The following is a 22405-nucleotide window of genomic DNA, read 5'->3' as shown; positions in this document are numbered from 1 at the left end:
AACCACAAAAATGTGGTTTCAGTACAAAACTAGCACTAAATTAATGTAAGTTGTTGAATATAAAGATAAAAAAAATTAATAGAATGTTAGTGGATATTTGAGGAAAACATAGTTTTGAGTGATACTCGACGTTTTCTTGTTGTAAAACTTTTATTAGACAGTGAGAACGTGCTCAGTTTCCCGGGACGGGTGTGGAGTGTGGTCACAATTGTGTATTGACTTGAAAATAGTGTTATTTTCGTTCGATTGCACCAAATTCTCCAAATTTGGCGTCGAAAATTTAGTAAAAAAGATGGCGACCGGGCCTTTTTTTGAAAAATGCCAAAAAGATATATTTTTGTTGTGACCATGGAGACGATGGAACATACGTCGGGAAGTCAGAACGTGCAGGCCGAACCAGACTCGGGATCGTTCGATTTTTCACATTTTTTAACTGATTCTCAGACAAACTGCAAAACCGCAGCAACAGAGCAGTATTGTATGTGAATAAAAGTGAACTTAGTGCTATGAGAGTCCAGTGATCAACTCTTACAGCTTGTACTTGACATGAGGAAATGTCAATTTAATGACATTTCATAACAACTGTACTGAATTGCGATGTGGTATTGTCGCTTTGGTGGAGATGATGAGAGCGGTTTGTCCTGATGAACTTCATGACAAACCGCTCTCATCTCCTCCTGTCCATCCTGCTCCCTGCGTCCCGCCCGCCTATATGCAGCTCATCAATAGTAACAGCAGCGTATAGAGACTAGTCTGATTCACACTAAAGCTTAGCCGTTTCTGTGGTTAATGTGGAGAAGCCCTGCTGTTGTTAATGCATGATTTCATTAAAACGCCCGTCGTTCAGCTGTGCGTAATGACGCATGCACTTTAACTGTCCACATCACATGCCTTCATTAAAAAAGTGACATTAAGTGTAATTATCAGTCCGATATCTTAGTAATTTACACAATTTATCATAAACCGATGAGTTCACAGTTCAACGGCCTCACGAGGTGCTTTATGCGCACGTTCTGTATTTTTACGCACGGATGGTACAGTGTAACATTTACCCTCTCTGCTGCTGTGTGCGTTCTTATATTACATGTATATCTTTGCTAGTAGGTTGGCTTATGTGGAATATGTCTAACATAATTGGACTTTAGTTTTGAAAATGATGAGACTTATTTATCAGAGATGGAAACTGCACCCAACACGTTGTGGATGTTCAGTTTTCAAGTCGCGACCTTATTAAAAGGCTTTGGCTCTGGTTGGTGGACTCTGAATCCAGGTTCAAGGTGACGTGAGCAGAGCGGCAAGCTCATTGTCAAGCGATGCTAAAGTGTGTTTTACAATTAAACGTTTCGGGGAGCCACAGTGTTTTGCACACACATTGTTTTATAACCTGTTCTGTCTCTTAAACACTGAGGCGCTGGTGATGAAATTTAATGACCACATTCCTCCATTCAGTATTGAATCATTTTGGACCATGACTGTGGCCGTGCTCTTATTTTAGGATGGCTGTGATGTGTCTGGTGCAGTTAGAGTAGATGTACATACAATCTACACCAAACTTTATTATTTACATCTTCTGTTTTTTAAAGAAATGTACAATGTTACATGTTTATTCATTTCTCCCCTCAGGCGGCTTTTGGCGTTCCAACAATGAACACCCTGATGCTGCGAGTCCTCCTGCTGACCAGGATGGAAGACCTCCGTCTGCTCCGCCCCAGCAGCTCCCATCACCACCCTCCAGGATGGAGGGGCAACAACCAGGTCCTAATGCTAGTTTAGCAGTTCTTCATCCTGTTCCTCCTCCTTTCCCACACGCTTCTCCTCTTTTCCCTCATGCTCCTCCTCCTTTCCCGCACGCTTCTCCTCTTTTACCTCCTGCTCCTCCTCCTTTCCCGCACGCTTCTCCTCTTTTACCTCCTGCTCCTCCTCCTTTCCCGCATGCTGCTCCTCTTTTCCCTCACGCTTCTGCTCCTTTGCTGCATGGTGCTCCTCTTTTACCTCCTGCTCCTGCTCTTTTCCCATATCCTGCTCCTCTTTTACCTCCTGCTCCTGCTCTTTTCCCACATCCTGCTGCTCTTTTGCCTCCTGCTCCCGCTCCTTTGCTGCATGTTTCTCCTCCTTTCCCACATGCTGCTCCTCTTTTGCCTCCTGCTCCTTTGCTGCATGTTCATCCTCCTTTCCTGCGTGCTGCTCCTTTTTTCCCTCATGCTCCCGCTCTTTTCCTGCTCGTTCGCCGTCCTTTCCCGGATGCTGCTCCTCATGCTGAGGTCAACGTTGGTCTGGAAGAAGACAGGATTGTCATCCCTCGTCTTGAACCTGAGACCATTGGGCCATCCTTCCTTGACGACAGCTCTTTCGAAGATGCCTCTCCCTCGACTTCTGGTCTCAGCTCCTCCACGAAGAGGGACAGAGAAGAGAGCGACCAGGAAGACAGCGACCAGGAAGAGGCTGCAGCGAAGAGGCCGAGGTTGTCAGATGACAGCGACTCAGACTGACTCTAAAGGACTTCCATACCTTCTGGAAACAGCAGAGTATCCTTGAGTCCACATTTGCCTTCATTGCTGCCTGACCACAGCTGTCAAGGACTTAACACCAAAGCATCAAGCAGAGTAAATGATTGTCAGGCCGGCCCTTGCATCTGGCAGGGCTGGTGCCACCCCAAGTAGAGTCTTGCACTGGGGGGCATCCGTCCATTTGATGTTTTGTCTCTTTTCAAACCCTGAGGGCTGGCCTTTGCGTCTGGCAGGGCTGTAAATGTCCCAGGTAGCATCTTGCAAAGGGCTTTTTTGTACTTTTGCACACTTTTGTACGGCGGCTGCATCAACCTCTTTCTTTCTGGGGGCGGGCCTTTGCGTCTGGCAGGGCACAGTACCATTTTCTTGGTCGTGCATTCAAAATAAAAAATAATGGTATTCCTTCTCACAGCACTACTGGCTCCTACTGGTAGGTCTGCAGTCTGCCAGCTGTTGTGTCCTCCCAGTGAAGCTAATCAGTGGCAAAAGAAAAGGATTGGCTGGCAGCACCGTGTGTCATGGAGGGAGCACATGGCTTTCTGCAGTCCTCCCCAGGTGAAGAGCACTGCACTGCACAGGGATGGAGAAGAAGAGTGGTGCAAAAAAGCTCCCAAATCAAGAGGACAAAGCACTTTACTTTCTCACCACCTTTGCTTGCCAATTGATTGGACACCGATGCAATATGAGCAAACCTCAGGGAACCTAATGACCAGGAAAGCTCCCCAAAGGCAGTCTGGGTAAAGTCTGCCTGACTTTGATTAGGACGCCACCTGAATGTGTTCCTTCAGAGGTTTAAAAATGCCTTCATGTGGCTAAAACGGTGTCTGGCCTCCCCCCACAGTCCAAACGTGCAGGTTTATGTTATTTGGCGTCTCTAAATTGCGTGTATGTGTGAATGTGTGTGTGAATGGTTGTTTGTCTCTATAAGTCAGCCCTGTGATAGACAGGCGACCTGTCCAGGGTTTAACCCCTCCCTCGCCCCAATGTGGATTGGGTGGAGCTGATCCCAGCTGACCGAGGGCAAAAAAGGTGAGTATCAGCTTCTGACTGTTTATTGTTTATCCTTATATTACGCATATTTATGTTATTGTTATTATCTACTTGGTAATTAGTCTCACTAATCATTTTTTATTTTCCTCTTCCTCTGTCTCCTGAGCTGCTGCCGTTCACTGTGGACAGAAAAAGTGAGTATGAGCTTCTGACTGAGACAGTGGTCTAGAATAGTCTTTACTATAAAAACAGAGGATATATGCTATACGATATAACACTGTATGCTGCACCTGTCTATACATATAATATCACTTGTTTATTAATTCAAAGTTGTTGTTTTTCTGTCTGTCTCACTAACCATTATTTACTGCTCTGTCTCTTACTCTGACACCTGAGCTGCTGTTTACTGACGACAGAAAAGGTGAGTATGAGAAAGAGGAGTGACCTAGTCTATAGTATAGTCTATGATATGAAGACATTTGTGTTATTTTGTGAACCTGTTTATCCTTATTACGCATATTTATTGTTATTGTTATTATGTACTTGATCATTTGTCTCACTAACCATTATTTATTCTCCTCCTCCTCTGCCTCCTGAGCAGCTGCTGTTCGCTGTGGACAGAAAAAGTGAGTACAAGCTTCTGACTGGAAGAAACAGTGATCTAGAATAGTCTTTAGTATAAAAACAGAGGAAGTAATATTAGCTACACACTGACAGCTACACCTGTCTATACATATAATATCACTTGTGTAAAGATTCGTTGAGATTTAATTTGTCCGTCTCACTAACCATTATTTATTGTCCTTCCTTTTTACCACCTGAGCTGCTGCTGTAAACTGGGTGGAAAAGGTGAGTATGATGTATACTAGCTACATGCCTGTTTATTCATATTCATATAAAGTCACTTATTTAGCAGTTCAAGGACAATTTGTTCGTCTTACTAACCATTATTTTTTTCTCTGTCTCCGACTCTGACACTTGAGCTGCTGTTTATTGAGGACAGAAAAGGTGAGTATGAGCTTCTGACTTAGAGAAAATGACCTACAATATAACATAATGTAGACACAGTAATGTATACTAGCGGCATGCCCGTTTATTCATATAATATTACTATTATTATTATTATTAATATTATCTATTATATTATTATAATTTTTACCACCTGAGCTGCTGCTGTAAACTGTGGACACAAGGACGACTACAAAGGACTGTCCCCCCCTGTAACTCTCTCAGAGAAACATTATTTTGTTAAATTAAATAATAAAAATATATATTGGGAGTTTAACAGTATGTGGACCCACTCTTTTGTGTTCTGTTTAGCTGAAGGAAATTATTTACCATCCTGCCTTAAATGTCCTTGAATCCCTAGATTTCAGTGTGAGGTACAGCTGTGTATCATCAGCAAAAAAGTGACCAGTTTAAACCAGTTTAGTGCTGTAGACTTAATACCAACCCACTGTTTGAGATGAGTTAAAAGGATGTCATTATCCAGAGTGCTGAAGGCAGAACTAGGATCTATTGAAACTGTGATGGCATTTTCCCCAGAGTCAACAGAGAGTAACTTGTAACCTTGTCACGTCCTGTGAAGGGCTGTGAAGTCAGGTTGAAATGGATCCAGGATCTCATTTGTATTCAGGATACCATTGGCCAATACTTATTTAAACATTTAGCATGGAGGTTATGATTTTTTTAGCAAAGGCATGTTTAAAACATGCAGGGACAGTGCCATAATAACTGGAATGCTAGGTCTAGTTTGGTTACTGCTAACTTACCTTATCATTAGCCCACCAGCTTTACTTTTAGTTATCACTTTAAAAATGGCCTGCCAACATTCAGTTGTGAACATGCCTGACAAATGTAAAGCTCAGTGAAGTTGAATAACTTAGAGACTCTTCTTACCGTCCACACAGTTTCTGGAAACTTCTTCCCTGCTCTGCTGCACATGTGCACCACTGAGCTGTGTGTTCACTCCAGGAACACAGAGTTAAAAGTCCAGTTTGCTCACGTGAACTTAGTTTCATACCTCCTTCTGGCAAAAAAAGTACATTACCCACATTACATGAGTTGAATTAACAGGATAGTGAGAAATGAGTAACCTACATTGATGTAATTCAAGTAAGAATAGGTATTACCTTTTAAAGTGTAGGGGGAAAAAAGGCTAGAACACTGACACACATGAACAAGACAAACTGGCTCAGAGTGAAGGGAACACTGAGACCAAATACACTGGGGCTGGGGAGACAATGACACACAGGTGCAACACATTAGGGCGGGGTCAAGTAATCACACAGGAGGGAAGCGCAGGAGGGCAGGAAGTGCAGGGACCTGAAACAGGACAAGAGGTGAGTATCAAAATAAAACAGGAAACACAAATGGAAAAATGAGGGAAAAAGACAAAAGGGACTTAACTGATGAGGTGTGACAATTAGTGACTTGAATTTGATTCAGTGGAGTGACGAACTTTTGAGAAGATTGAAGATCAGATGGGCTGCTGTATTCTGGATCATCTGTCAGGGTTGCACTGAGCATGAAGGGAGGCCTTCAGAGGGGCGTTGCAGTGGTCGAGGTGAGAGATAACCGTGGTCTGAGTTGGACGGTGTAGTGAGTCAGGTTTTTTCTTATGTTGTATAGAGCAAAGAGTCACGACCTGGTCAGAGAAGGAGAACTGGTCATCAAAACATGACAACCAGGTTTAAGCTTGAAACAGCAAATATGCCTCTGTCATATCAGAGACTCCACATTCACACAAGTGTCAGTGGATTTCCTGATTTGCAACATATGTTGAAACTTATTGTCTAAAATATCCTGAGGTTGATCTGATGAAGGGAACCTGTCGGCAGTGAAGGCGTTAGCAGAATGATGTTCCCGGAGGTCTGCTTGTTCTCATGTTACAGTAACAAGGTGGGACCTCATCACATATATTTAGTTGTCTTGATAACACTTTGAAGCCGAGGCAGATAATCAGAGGGCACAACCCTGCATGTGTGGGACGCCACCTCAATAGCCGGATGTGTTCAGCAGAGAGGGAAGAGGCCGCCCAGTGCAGACCAGTGTCACCACCGGACTGGCTGAGCAGCTTCCTGAACAAACCTTCTATCATCCAGTCCCATGGTGGGACATATGGACCACAGAATAAATATCTGTCACAATGCTGAATTAGTATGCATTTGATTTAATCATATTAAAGTCTGAAAGCCCTGGACTCTCTCTGGTTCACAGGAAGTGATGTGTGTTTTCTAATAAAACAGAAAAACCCAGCACCACCAGCAGAAACTCACAGATTACACTCACATGATCTGAAAATGCAAAAATATCACCACAAGTGCTTAGCACTGAAGATAAAGTCAAAATAGTGGCGTGTTACCCTACATATTTTAATGAAGATAAGACCAAATAGATGTAATATATACGGCCCTCAAGTCAACACTGTGATTTTGAATGTGAAACATACAGTAAAACCACATCAACATATCTTACCTCATTGTTTTGGTCTTATAGATTTCAGACTCTCTGCCCTGTTTCCAGCAGCAGCAGCTGTTTTCAGTGGAAATGCTCTGATAAACTCACTTTACACGACCCAGCCAGAAACAGACAAAAACAGTTAGAGAGCAACTGGTGAACATAGTGGAGCATTTAGCAGCTAAAGAGCCAAATATTTCTCTCAGGAGCTGGTGGAGACAAAACCAGAGCTAAAGAGACTGAATATTGTAACACTAAGGCTAATGTTGCTCTGTGTCTGCTGGGTAAGTAGGCAGCTATTTGCTATCAAGTATTTGACATGATGACATATAAATATTCCACTGACCCCAAGTGGCCAGAAAACCAATAAATGTTGCTTTTAAAAATGATCACTGTAATAGTTTGCAGGCCTTTGATCAGGTATGTTTTCTTTTTAAATTTCGGTGCTTTTTTATTTTCTTCAGCCATCTACGTTGCAGTAAAGTCCAAGGTACTGATACTGAACACCTACAAATGGGTGAAACCTGAAAAATGAGTAGAAGAACATAATAACTAAAAGGCACGAGGGCTCATTAACAGGTGAGATTATGAGAACGATGTGAATCATATGCTTTGGCCTTTGTCACCAGATCTAAACCTAAGTGATAGTGCTCTCCTCCACCATCATCAAAACCACTACCAAGGATCTGTGTTAGGGAGCTGAATCTGTCCTGGGGCCGGACTATGTCTTAGATAGAACTCAGAGTCAGACTTCAGATAGACTGAGTCTAAATTCATCTGATGCACAAATCAGTTTAGTTCTGGACTATTTTAAACCAGACTGTGGTGCAATGAATTCTGGGTAAATTAAGACTTTTTTCAATATGAAAAAAATGGCCGACCGAGGAACCCCATCCAATCGCTCAGCTCCATTTACCCCAGCAGGAAATGTTTGTCTTTAGGAAGAATTCAACAGTTACAAGAATGTTTTACTTTCAAGAGTGAAACAATAAAAAGGAAAAACTCTGCTTTCAGTCTGCTTTCCCTTCTCTTTGCTCTCTCCAGGACAATATTAGCAAACCACAAATTATGAGCCGTGTCTTTGTTTTTTATTGTGGGGTGCTACTGGTCAGTGCAGGTGTCACTGATTGTTACCATGGTAACGTTGGTCTTAGGCCTGAATTAGTCTTGGGATAAGGTGTCTAATGTTTTTGGCTTAAAAATGAGGACTGGACCAACACTACAGACCAGTCTGACATATCTTTGTGAAACTGGCCCCTAGAATCTCGTGATGGAGCAGTACTTTATTAAGTATCTTTAAGTTGATTTGCCCATTAATTTGTCAGCCAGTAGCTTCAGCTCCAAAAACACCAGTGTTGATGGTATCTTGCAAAACCTTGTATCAGTCAGACTGTGGTGTTTATTTATATGGTGACCTGGGAATGATTCACCCTGCCGACTTTCCATTTGAAAGGCTATCTGTTGTATTAATAGGCTGAGGCAGCAAAGCACACACACACTTTCCGGGTGGGAGTGTTGTAGGGTGTAACACTCTCTGAATGTTCCTTGTGGAGCGGCAGAACAGGTGATAAAAGCAGGCTGAAAACAGTGAAGATAAGACGTGCTCAGACTGTGAAGCTGTTTATTTTCAAAATAACATCTGAATTAAAATGTTGCTACAATGAGAGAAAAATAAATGAGTATTCAGTGTGTTTAGTTGGAGGTGAGTTCTGCTGACACTTCCACCAGTAGATGGGGATGTTGGCTCATTGTTCAGCCTGAGCAGAAATGAGAACAACAGACCACCAGTGTGCAGCACTGATGAGGACAAACTGACTCTGGCACCCGGCTAAAATTTAATCTTAATTTTTATTGAGCAAATGACAACAGTTTGATCATCATTTATTGATTGGTTTATAGATATAAATGTCATGTGACAGCTGAAACTGCACATGCTGTGTGAGGCCAGTCTGGAGTTACATCAGCAGACTGGTTTATTCCTGCACACGACACAGGAATTTGTCCGGCGTATATGAGACTGCATGATTTTGACCCTGAGATAATTACAACACAGTAACATAGAAAGATATGTCCAGTAATAGAGTGAAGAGTACAACACATAACAATAACATGATCATCAGTAACGTTACATTATTCTTCTCACGGCTGAAATTTACCTTACATGAATGTTTTCTGTGTGATGTGCACTGAATTTTCAACACTTACATTTAACCAGGTCACATCTATAAAAAAAATAATATACACCAAATACTGAACAAAATGTACTATACGAGGGATCTGCTACTTTTTTCTAACCACATTATAAATTGGGTGACTGCTGAGGCCCAAAACTGAGAAAAGTAAATAAAAAGTGGAACTTAAGACATCAATAATTAACACTCTTAAATACTTAGTGTAGAAAGAAACATGAAGATTTAGAATTTTCCTTTAATCTCTGGTCAATTGGTAAAATAAACTGAAATTCATTCATTCATTAGCCATACCACTTATTCTCCTAAGGTGATGCACCTTAGCCAGCTTGGAGCCAATCCCAGCTGACATAGGCGAGGGGTACACCCTGGACAGGCCAGTCTATCACAGAGATGACTGAAATTGTATTTCTTTTTTAAAGTAAACAAGTCAGATAAATTTGTTCCATGACCAATAAAAAAAATAAAAATTATATCTTTTTTAAATAAAATAAAACAATTAAAAAAAGGTGTTAAAAGGGTTAAAATAAAGTAAAATAAATAAAAATAAATTAGGTTTTAATTTAATTTATAATTTTTTTCTTGTTTATTCTGTCCCGTAATTGGTGGTAAACAAACTGTTCAGAGGTTAAAGGAAAAATATAAAACTTTCTTTTTACACTCCAGTCTAATTATTTCACTAACAAATCAAAATAAACTTTCAGTACATTTTGTCATTTTCGGGCCGACACAGCCCTTAACTTCTAGTGCTTCGATGGTTTAATGGTATCTTCAGACTTTAAGGAATAATTCTCATGAAATTAACAATTTACATGGAGGTAAAAGAGTAGAGGGTAGAGCAGAGCACAAACCATCGACCCAGACTTGGACTTTGTCCATATGAACAAACTGTGTAAAATTCTTGTAACAGTGGTGCATCAAAGCTAAATTACATGAGCAAGAGTCAAGCTGAAAAATACATAGGTACATACAAATACAAGGTTTCTCAGGAAATATGATTGTTGTAGCACGTCTGCAGAGAAATAAGCAGAAAACCAGTTTGAAAACATTTTACAAGAACCTTGAATATGTTTGAATGTGGGGAGGCATCACCTAAAGAGTCTGCACATGTATAAAACATTTAGCACCATACGAAATAGTCTCTTCCTCAGTCGGTTTGGGTTTACACTGTGCTGGTTGTGATGAAGACATAGATCCTTGCAAGGAACGAGGTGAACGTGCCCTGCCTCAGCAGCTTCATCTCCACGTCTATTAGGAAGTCTTTGGGCTCACGAACCTGTCTCTGCAGGTAGACAGCACCCGTGAAGCTGTTTAGCTTCCTGGTGTTGAAGTAGCCCTCCTCGTTGCCCTTGGTGATGCCGATGACGATGTGGTCGCCAGAGTAAGCGGGGGAAGGTCCGATTCGAAAGATCTGTGCTGGAATGATGATGTTGGTCTGGAAGCTGAGCTGGTAGTACGTGATTCGCACAGGAGAGTTGTGACAGTCTACGGAGTTGCTGGGACAGCTGATCCGCTCACAGCGTCTGAAAATGATAGAGAGAGGGAAGGTTAGCGAGACTATATGTCGAGGTGAGTTACTTTTGGTGACATTATACTGGAAAATTAAAAGCACTATTGTTAAGTGCATTTAATTGGCAAAAACAGATATATTCAGCATCTTCCTCTTGTTGAGCTTTTTCTCTGTTGAGAGACCTGCTACCAACTGTTTTGTTTCCAGTAAATTGTGTGGCTCCAATGTCACATTCACACTGTCAATATAAAGGAGTGTTTTTCGCATGCGTCTCCTCCATTACTGTGGTTGTGGTGTGTTTATTTCCCTTATGATGTCACAGTGCTGGTATAAGAGGCTTTGTTTAAAGTAGGAAGCTACACAGCAAAAACTGCTTGATACATCCAATTTATTTTACATCAACTGTAACAAAGCCACTCATTATTTTGCTGTGTCATTTTAATACAGCAGCTGTGGCTCAGGAGGGAGACCGGGCCGTCCACTAATCTGAAGGTCGGTGGTTCAGTTCCCAGCTTCTCCAGTGTGCATGACGAAGGGCATGGGCAAGTTACTGAACCCCAAACTGCCACTGATGTATCATCAGTGTATGTATGTGTGTGTATGGTAGAAAAAGCACTGTACGAATGTGTGTGAGAATAGGAAAACGTGGCTTGTAATGGTCGATAAGACTAGAAGTGTTCCTCCGACATTCTGCTGTGGTCTCTTCCTACATGGATCCATCATTATTATATATTATTACATTATTATTAAATATTATTACTGTATTATTGATTGTTATTATGATAGTCTCTGTATATACATATATAGGTAAATATTTGAATATATATTTTGCTATTTCATTATCATAATAATGTTGTGCATCATGTACTCGCTATAACCATAATTTTATTATTCAATTATTTAACATTCATTCATCACTCTTGTCATTATTATTGTACAACATGGACTGTCAATAGAACACACACACACACACACACACACACACACACACACACACACACACACACACACACACACACAACATAATTCAATCTTCACTCCTAAATCTTATCTTATATACACTATCTTATGTCAATGGTGTGTCTTGTGTTTTATGGTTTCCTAGTCCCAGTTTCTATGTCACATTCTGTTCTGTCATGTTCTTTCACCAAAACAAAAGACGACAACAAAAAAAAAAGGCTAGAAAAAGTGCAGTCGATTTAACATTTACCATAAATCTGGCAGTCTTCAGTCTGCAGCGTGGTTCCATACACGTCAGTGATTAATTAATGGAAAGGATTTAATTTACACAATAACTAAGGTAAAGTTTCAGTTTCACTTCTCTCCTGTGTGTACACACATCTCTCTCTCGTCTGATTCTCTCCTGAATGAAGAGATGGGATTCACAATCTGTGTTTCTTCTAGTTAGACTACAAGCATCACTACATGTAGCACTGCTAGTCCCCGTCACCGCCCTGTGCTGCAGCCACTCAGTGAAAAGTAGCACTCCAGGGCCAGTGTACAGTAGAGAGCAGACCTCCTCTAGTGGCTGTTTGCGGGGCTTTTCCAGTCGGTAATCCAACGCTCTGTGACTACTTATCCATCACATGTCAGATTTTACAGCCTCTTGATGAAGTGCACCATAAAATTTGCACAACTCAAGCCAAAACAAGAGTCTCTTGGAAGCTGCTGCAGTGAATCACAGGGTGGCACCAAGAGCAGAGCAGGAGCCATTCTACTGTTGGCCGCCAAGTCCACTCATAAATGAAAGATGTCTCTCCATCCTGAGCCAGGCCACGTCACACTGAGGTTAATAAGGTGTCTCTTGATAAGGCTGATAAAACCCTGCTTGTGGACTGAATGGAGGGTGTGTGTGTGTGTGTGTGTGTGTGTGTGTATGCTGTTTCTGTCCACTGGAATGCAGAGGAGCGAGAGCTGCAGAGACTGCCCCAGGAAGCACCAGGCTGATCAAAGCTATCTGACTTCATCGCGGCGCTCGATGGGAGTCATGTTCATTTACCAGCCAGCCTCTACAGCTGCCACAGGTTCACAGCTAACAAGGCCCTTCTGTGCAGTATGGCGCACAGTTACAACATGGATGTACAGTATTTCTCATTAGAGGAGCACAGGCTGAGAGGAACAGATACGGATACAGATACCGGTTGATGCTTAAAGGGGCAGGACACCAGGTTTCTGAAGCCAAGGATAATGCAAAATAACCATCATATATGTACTGTGCAACATTAAAGCATAACATGTCAGATCTTCAAGATGCTGAGAGATAAATGTGACTCACGTGTCTGACACCTTCTTGTAGTTTTGAGGACATTCGAAGGAGAGACATCTGAAGCCTCCCTGCAGGTTGAAACAGGTCTGTCCATATGAACAGTTGTGGCTGCCAGATGTGCACTCGTCAATATCTGGAAAATAAAAAAGATTGAATAAAAAGGGGTCATTACACTTTTTCCCAACTTTCTCAAAAATAATGAGAATGAGACCAATCTCACTCGTGGAAATGGACTAAACAGCACAGAGCTGTTTAGTCCATTTCCACGAATGAGATTGAACAAGAACATACACAATATAAAAGTTTGACAAAACAGTCCTTACTCTTACTGTATTATTAAAATTATTTAATATTTTGGGATATACACTCATACCACTGTCATCATGTCTGCCTGTTAACCAGCAGCAGGTGATTAGCTGAGCTTAGCATAAAGACTAGCATAAAGAGTTGTGTCTGCTGGTTAGTGCCGCTGGATAGTAAACTTCATTTGTGGAGCGCTCCCGCAACATCCACAAATTGTTGTTGTAAAAATTGATATACATGTTAATTAGTGAGACTTACAGGTTCTGGTGAGTGGATTTTTTTAACGAGTCAGAGCCAAACAAGCTTTTTCCCCTGCTTCCATTGTTTGTGCTCAGCTAAGCTAATTGTCTCCTGTAGCTCCTGTATATCTATATACATAGAGATGTGACTGTGGTGTGGATGTTCTCATTTTACTCTCAGGGAGAATCTGTGCATGTATCTGTATGTAACCATATCTTTAAATGTCAATCTATTCCTTAAAAGCTTCAAAGTTAATTGGTATGGATGAGATCATAGAAACTATTTGCTTAAATATGAACAGATACAGCCTTGACCTTGAGTCGGAGCTGTTTTTTCAAACTTCATCATACTTGTTCCTGAAGATGAGTTGATTACAAATTTATATAACTGCATTTTACCTTAAAAAAAAAATCAAACTTTAGTTCTTACTAGTGGGTCATCGTTTTCACAGTCTGCCTGCACTGAAAAAGCTGGGAATGTTATGTGAATGCAGATTTTAAGGGCTATGTGGGGCTGTTTCTTTAATTAGTCCTCTTTGTTCTTTTAAACAGACTTTAATCTCATTGTTTCATTATTTTTAAATGCACAAGAAACATAAAAGGGGCTGAAGACTGTCAGAGTCTCTCTGGAAGGAACAATATGAGCAGCCAGTTTCTGCATTTTTAACAAAGTTTCTTTTCCCTTTAGTTTTTATTCCCTTTAGAAAAAGTTAGAGAGAGGAGACACAAAATAAAGAGTTATGACATATTGCAGAGTAGTTGATATCATAAATGAATTCAACTGTGCACTATACAAATCAACATCAAGTCTACACCTCATTTTTAATTCAGTTAGGACCAATTAAGAGTTGTTTTTAAATTTCAGGCTGCCTGCGGTTTCCAATTTGTGAAAAAAATACATTAAATGAATTAAAACTTTAATACTATATATATAGATTTTCTCTTGATATGATTCATTTGCAGTTAGCACACTCATATGTTCACTGAGGCTTCACCTCTGCAGGTGCGTCCGTTGGCCGACATGGTGTATCCCTGAGGAGGACAGGCACACTGGTAGCTGCCTGCAACGTTAACACACTGGAAGGAACAGAGGTTCCCGATGCTCTGAGAGCACTCATCAATATCTGTTAAAAACAAACACACACTTCTTATCAGTCACAGAACAGCCCTGTGTGGAATCAAAGAGCAAGAACAAGCTAACCTCAAAGCCCTGTCACCCCACACAAAATAAAATCTGCTGCTTTCACTCTGGTCTCTGGGTTTCAGTCATAGTATGAACATGAATCATGGTGTTAACTGATTTGTTTTAGGGCTTATTCCATAATTCAAGAGTTTTTAAGATTAAAAAAATTGTTCTTCTTCTCCCAGTCTGTCTGATTTTCCCCTTCTGCTCACATATCTCTTCAATGTGGAATACCATTCATCAGTAATAGGAGGGTCAGGAGAATTCCTAGTGGGCCGTTAGCATTTTTGATTATTGTGTGGGCTAATAACAGTGTATTATAAAAGTAGGCTACCTTGCTGCACCATCTGGCCAGCCTGCACTGTGTGCTCGCAGCACCTTGTCTCTCCCAGCAAGCAAGCCCCTAACAATCCACATTTGCAGTAGAAGGGTAAATGAGTGGCCCCTCCTGAAGTGGTAGGAGGCAGCAGTGAAAGCACATTGACAATGCACGATATGCAAATGATGAGTTCAAAGGATAGGATGCAGTTTCGGGGGGCAAGTCGTAACATTGAAGAATTATATTGCAGAAACTTACAGGACAAACGTTAGGACTGCTACATGTAAAAATCTCAGACAAGATATTCTATAATAGGTGTAGGAATTTTTATAGTATAATGTCAGAAGTCGTTGGGTGCTGAAGCGGGAGAATGCTGCTTCACTGTTCTAATTGTGTATGTACTGTGCTCAGCTGTGGTACACTGCATGTGTATACATAATGTATATATCTATACTTTATACTAGCTGTCCTGCTTTCTCCAGATTTGAAATGTAGACCAGACTGTCTGCTGCATTAAACAGTTTTCTGCTTTTCTGCTATTTTTAAAATGATGGCTGGCTGAGGGTAGAGCAGCTCACTGCCTTATTTATAACTCTTACATTGCTATTGACTTTTCGTTCAATACCTATGAGTACTGAGATGAATGAATGACACTGGGACACACACTGAAATGAATCCTGAGTTAGTTGGTTGGTAGAGTGTTGCTTCATGTACTGGTGAGGTCCAGCTGAAGGAGTAGGCTTGCATGCTCACATGCATGTCTGTGAGGGTTGAGTTGTTTTTGGATGAACCCCCTCAATGCAGAGGGAATGTCTGTGTGAACATAGTCTCTGTTGTTTTCAATGTTGTTTTCTGCAGTCTCAAAGGAAAAATACATAGAAAACCCCACAATAACAACTACTATTGACGACTAATGTAAACTTGCTATGCGAAGATATTCAATATGATTGCAGTATATTTTTATAACGAATTACAGACAGGATGAAGAGGGTATGGGTTTGCCTTAGAGTTGCTACATTTGTTTGACATTTCCACTGATGAGCAACAAAGTCTGACACTTCTAATTAAAATTTTGCACAAAGGCTTTAAAGTTGCATTGTTCTTCTTTTGTTTTGTTTTGTCTCGGCCACTTGGTAGTAGAACAACTTCACAGCGGTGAAAAACACATATGCTCCTAATGCACTTACACGAGTACACCTATACAATCTAAGGTCCATCCCTCCATCCATATTTGTTTCAAATACTCTGCCCCGCTCATGCTTGTAAATGGGACGAAACAACACTGAAACCATATACTATAATACAGTATACTACTACAAACTAAATAATAAGCATATTAATGCCTCAATCACACATGGTGTCAATCAAAACCGAGCTTTATTATTTTTTTAAGGTAGAATTTACGGCCAAGCTCTTGTATTGGATTAAATTACATTTCACATGTGACTAATAAAAGATCCACTGAGTGTAACTGACATATTGTCTTCGCCTAACATTGAGACGTTAGCAATCAATCGTGTATTTATACATCTAGCAGATGGAGAGCAACATATTGTACATCTAATGTCCAACTGGTAAATGTAAGACCAACATTCACTCTACTGTTAGATTGCTTTGGTCTGCACCACCCCTACCAGTCTACCTGATTATCTTGGAGAAAAAAATACCTTCACAGGTGTGTCCGTCCTCTTTCAGGTAGTAGCCTTGGCGACAGTAGCATTGATAAGAGCCGTAGATGTTGGCGCACTCCTGGCTACAGGGATTTTTATCACATTCATTAACATCTGAGAACAGAAAAGAGATGATTAGATTTCTCCCTGTTTTCCTAAAGGATATGTTTTGACACATTTTTAGTCAACAAATCTTATAAAAATTCAAAAAGCATAGCAGCCTATCTCTTGAAATTTTCTGAAATCACTGCCCTGTCTGTGGCTCTTTAGAAATTAGTCATAAATATATGGTTTTATGTTTAATGGCAGTTAAGATGGATCAGGCTTTGGATACATGGTTTTATAGTTTTAAAGTGAAATTTGTTGACAATAATGTTTTGATGTAATAAAAAAATCAAAAAAATGATCAGCATCTATATAAACATCAGAAGAAAACAAAATAGGAAATTGACAGGTGATTTCTGCAGAACTGCGTTGTGGAAACTGAAAAAAAAAAAAAGACTGAGGTAAAGGTAAAAATAAGATTTTCGCACATTAGCACTTCAGCCATTTTGATTGTGCAACAGTGGCTCCTGATGCCATTTGTTATTATACCGCTTCCTGAAGAAGGACAAGCTGCAAGTGTCTGGAACGAATTAATTTGAAAAGCACTAATCAAAATCTAATCATGTTGCTCAGACAAGCTTTTATAATAAGCCTTGATAAATGCAAAGCTTCACCTTTGCATCATGAACAGAAACATTCACACAACTTGATTAAGTTGCCTCAGCAACAGCTGTGACAAGCTGAACATAATGTGACTCACGCTGCTGGTCAACTTTGCTCTTTGAAGCACAACCATGTCTTCAACACATTGACTGATTATGCCTGAACCTTGAAACCATTATGTACTGTACGCACTGTGAGACGCCTCAACATCCCAGACATGAAGACTAAATTAAATTCCACCAGAAAACTGTTTTTACTGATAACAGAGACTTACAAAGGACTCATAACAGTTTTCTATCAATATATATATGTAATCTCCAAAGTCTTGCATTTGGCTTTTGATGCCAACGCTCTCCCCAGTGGTTTACCTTTATGCCTAAGTTCAAGGAAAATAAGACAGTCCATTTACACAAGGTGGCATTTAAATTCTCAGTATGTTAGGAACAAAAAAAAAAAAAAAAAAAAAAAAGCTTACCTTCACAGTTCTTGCCATCAAATGCTAGAGAGAAGCCAGCTGTGCATGAGCAGTGGTAGGAGCCTGGGGTGTTTTCACAGGTCTGGGCACACAGCCTGCCAGGATAGCGCCAGCACTCATTTACATCTGTCAGTACAGGAGTAAGAGCTATTAGACAGCAGGCAAATACCTGCAGGCCACCAAGGACTCAATGCCAGCTCTCATTCTGACACACACATAACTATGTAGTAGTGTGAGACTTCTTCACCTTGTTAGCCAAGTTTTCATACTCCTACATACACTTCAGAACTTGTGTTAGGAACTCTTGTACACCTGCTTATTCATGCAATTATCCAATCAGCCAATCATGTGGCAGTAGGGCAGATACAGGTCAGGAGCTTCAGTTAATGTTCAAATCTGACATCAGTGACTTTTGACTATGGTGTGTTTGAATGCAAAGTGGTGCGTAACACCATTACATATACGTTGATTAGTGATGAAGACTATTTTTACTACCTCTGGCCTGTGGGATGGCAGTGCAAGATCTGTCTGTCTTTGTCTGCCACGAAGGGGAATCTACTAAAGAATTACAGGCTACAGCACGTGACATTTGGTCGTGGGCAATCCCAGCCATATCTGTATCACAGTTGCCCTTACTACTTTGAAGTGTCCAGTTTGCCATGCCTGTTGTTTTACAGAGAAGGATCTTCATCTGAAGAGCCATGAAAATGTAATTTGTGCATTTGAAGGATAAGACTTGAATACAAATATATACAATACATTTATGAAGCACACAAAATAGGATTTGTGTCTTCTGCTTTTGAGAGATTTTATGCAAGATGTGTATGAGAGTCACCATAATCAGGCCGCTGACATTTTGATTTACCAGAGGCCAGTAATGGTGAGGGCACGAGTTTAGACAGTGATCAGGAAAGTTCTCAGTTCTACAAAAAACCGGCTGACTTCTGCTGAAGTTAGAAATCTGAACATAGGGTAGTGCAGTACAATATTTTCAATAGTTATGAGCTGAATGCAAAAATATACTTTGTTAACACTTGTATGACAGTGTCAACAAAAACTGATCATTACAGCCATTGTAAACGTAGAGTCTATGGCAGAACAATTGTATTGAATTGCATTAAATTGTGCAGTTGCTCACTACCAAAGGCACAGGTTGAACCTTGCTTTGACATTACTGATTCTGTTTCACGTTGTTGATTGGACACCAAAGCCCACAACCTGCACTGGTTATGTGATTAGCAGCCATTTTAAACACATGCAGTATCTATAGAGTTTTATTTTAAAAGGTCTGCTGTGGTCATCCACAAATCATGTGCTACATGTGTGTTTTTACACATAAATCCCTGCTCCCTCCAGAGTTCTTTAGTTTTTTAGTTGTATGCATGCATGCCCCCTATTGAAATGTGTGTAGTGATGTAGTGATACCACTTGGCTAGCAAAAACAGTTTCAGTAAGGGTATGGTTCATAAGGCAAAGGGCCTCCACTGAACCATGAACGGGACACAGGCCCATTCAGAGGGTGGATGGTGATTTGTAATATGACAGCCAATTATTTAGAGTCTGCAAGTGTAATGAAAACATTACGTTTGTTCTTGTGACATTTGGACAGCAATTTATAATTATGTGTTTGTGTACTCTTAAAGCCTTTCCGCCTCTACAGCAAGTGTTAATTCACTCGGACTGACTCAGATGCTGTGGAAAAATATTCACACTCAAGGTTCTCTTACTGTGTTTTTTAGATTATATGATCATATCACATACCACAGCTTCTTTGTGAAAGGAGCTTGCTCAGGTCGTGTGCCATTTATTATCACATGACAGAGGTTCTGTACTTGGGTCTCATATAATTAACAGTTTTGTACTCACACATGAAGGCTGCAGAGATATGATCAAAAGCTCCAAAAAGCTAGTGACTGAACCTTTGGTCTTTAGAAGATCTAATCACAGATCTAATCACAGAAATTCATCTCCAAGTTCAAGGATAAGTCACCACTCTCAAATTACTGATTGTGTTCACATAATATTAAAAGGAGCAAATGGATGAGAAAGGAATTATTCAGTTAACACTTGTATTACCTGAACATGACAGCATATGATCTACGATACACACCAAAAGATTGTTTCATAGTGATTTGAACTTATTAATTACATTTTTACTACTATGTAGTTATCTAAAAAACCTTACATCCCTTTCTTACATTTAGTCAAGTCTGACATCTCTTCTGCCTCCACAGCACCTCTCACTTCAAAAACCGTTTGGACAACAAAACCTCCAATCTGCCTGTCATCATCTCACAGACCTGACACAGCGATACGTACCAGTGCAGCCTTTGCGGAGAGCATCATACTGGTAGCCCGTCTGACAATCACAGCGGTAGCTGCCAGGGAGGTTGTGACAGATCTGGCCCACTCCACAGCGGTGTGTCCCCATCTGACACTCATCAATGTCTAGACAGGCAGAGAGAAAGATAAAGCACCTCATTGATGACCCACTCTGCACCCATCTGGGTCTATCCTAAACACAGTCAAACTCCCACTCACACCGCGAGACACAGTACACCCCTCTGTCTTTCATTCACACAAGTCACAAAAATCATTTGGCCTTTAATTGTTTACCTGAAACTCTGGAGGACTGTGACCAAATTATGTTTCATATAAACAAGCACTAAAATGATTAGTTTCTCTGCTCTACATCAGTGTTGGTTGAATCGTGTATATTGGGCCAGAAGCTTTCATCAGAAATATTTTGCAATGTGATAATCAACCGAGAAAACAATCTCACCAAATGACATGATCATCAGCGAATGGAGTTTGCCCAGTGGTCATGGGATTGTGGATGTTCAAACTTCCATTTTTTACTGAGCACTATACTTTATCTGATGATGAAGATCATGTGATAAGACCAAAAGTTCCAGAATAGCTACTAAATAGTCCTTGTGGTGAGACTACTTTCCCAATTCTTGTTTCCAAGGTCAAGGATGAACTTTGAACCTCACCCAACAGATTTACTGATAATAAAAATGAATCATTAGTTGTGGCCCTAATACTCTATATACAGTATAATCTAGTTTGACTTAATCCTGGTAGTTTTGCTTAAATAGCGTTTATGACAAAACTATAAGTTTCTGAAGTTCAAAGACATTATCACATGGGAAGTAAACAACTTGGGACACTGAGTGAAAAAATATGAAACATTTCAGCTAACAAGGCTGTTCTAAGTGCAGTAGTAAGGTATTGGATTAAAACATTTGCTAAAAATCTGTCTCTAAAGTACTTTAAATCAACATTCAGTTGATTAAGTGATCAACAGAAAATGAATCAACAATAATTTTGATGATCAGTAAATGAGTAAACCAATTTTTCTTTTGCTGGCAAAACATCACCCTCGGCTCTATTTGGCTTTATGCGTCAGTTGAAAAAATAATCAACAGATTAATCAATGACCTCTGCAGTGTGTTGACTCTACAAACAAACAACTCTATCATCTGTAATATTAAAGAACAGTCTTTCCTTGTGGTTGCATGGGCCAACAGAAGCTGGCTCACACTCCAGCTCTTTCCTTCAATGCTGGGAAGTAAACATGTCTATAATATTTTACACTGCTTATTCAAATAATTATTCATTCATTAATAATAATAATAATAATAATAATAATATATATTTTATAATAATAATAATAATGACTATTTGTCTGCTTGTTGTGTTATTGTCTCTTTTTAGACTGTATATCTGCATATCTTTAGCTAACTATGATATTATTACTTGTTTTGTCTGTTGTTGTTGTCTTTTCTTAGACTATACACGCTTTGTATTGGAACTATGTTAAATTACATTGTCCCTATTAAATGAATAAATAAACTAAAAAAAAAAAAACTTATTTCATTAAAACTGAATACTGAGATTCCATACTTTGGGGGATTGAAATGATTAATTATTTCAAAATGTTATGTTGTCAGTGTTTAATCTTCTATCTTGTTTTTTCCAGTCTTACGATTGGCTGTCTGCTCATTCAGATGAAAGCAACAGCCAATCATCTGACAGGCTCTGCCCTGTTTTTCCTGATTGACAGACTCTGAGAAGAAAACTAGCATCATGAAACAAAAGACTCACGGGAAAAGGTGTTGTTAAAATCTGATGGATTAAATAAAAATAAAAATGACCAGCAATAAACTGTTATTGCAGAAAAAGAAATCATAATAATGCGCTGTTATTTCTTCTTCTTCTTATGTCTTATTTATTGATTGAATTTCAACTCATCCTAACTGGCCGATACCTGGGCTCTTTTTTGCCTCTTGTGGCATTATGTAATGCATTTGAGCATTTGTGTCATAGCCAATACCAGGCTAGCATCACTGCATTCACATCTTTCCACAGCTGCCAGCCTTGTGCGTCCATGCTGTTGTATTGAAGAGGGGAATCTCACCGACACACTTGGCTCCGTCGGGGCTGGCGTGGTATCCATGGCTGCACTTTATGATCTTCTGCTGGCACGTGTAGGAGCCCACTGTATTGATACAGTTAAAGCCTGAGCTGCACGGCTCACTCAGGCTGTTGCACTCATTTATGTCTGCAGGGGGGGGGGGGGGG

General features: G+C 40.2%; 1 protein-coding gene across 2 annotated transcripts in view; it reads right to left on the bottom strand.

Annotated features, from left to right (window-relative positions):
• Nucleotides 1-8785: 8785 nt before the first annotated feature.
• Nucleotides 8786-22405, bottom strand: part of fbln2 (fibulin 2) — a 79109-nt gene continuing 65489 nt past the window's right edge. The window contains exons 11-17 of one of the 2 annotated variants that reach the window (XM_023424742.2): nt 22242-22385; nt 20138-20266; nt 17819-17944; nt 16633-16749; nt 14459-14587; nt 12931-13054; nt 8786-10668 (exon numbers count right to left, since the gene is read on the bottom strand). In XM_023424742.2, the coding sequence (XP_023280510.1) occupies nt 10308-10668; nt 12931-13054; nt 14459-14587; nt 16633-16749; nt 17819-17944; nt 20138-20266; nt 22242-22385 (1130 nt within the window). In that variant the 3' untranslated portion in view covers nt 8786-10307. The remainder of the gene's footprint in view (nt 10669-12930; nt 13055-14458; nt 14588-16632; nt 16750-17818; nt 17945-20137; nt 20267-22241; nt 22386-22405) is intronic. The other variant, XM_087178887.1, reaches the window with a different exon arrangement.

The sequence above is a fragment of the Seriola lalandi genome, unplaced genomic scaffold, assembly GCF_002814215.2.
Source record: "Seriola lalandi dorsalis isolate HSWRI2012SDOR001 ecotype SW California unplaced genomic scaffold, Sedor1 jcf7180002054748, whole genome shotgun sequence".
NCBI lineage: Eukaryota > Metazoa > Chordata > Actinopteri > Carangiformes > Carangidae > Seriola > Seriola lalandi.
The sequence above is the reverse complement of the archived record's forward strand: the minus strand, read 5'-3'. Positions and strand labels throughout refer to the sequence as shown.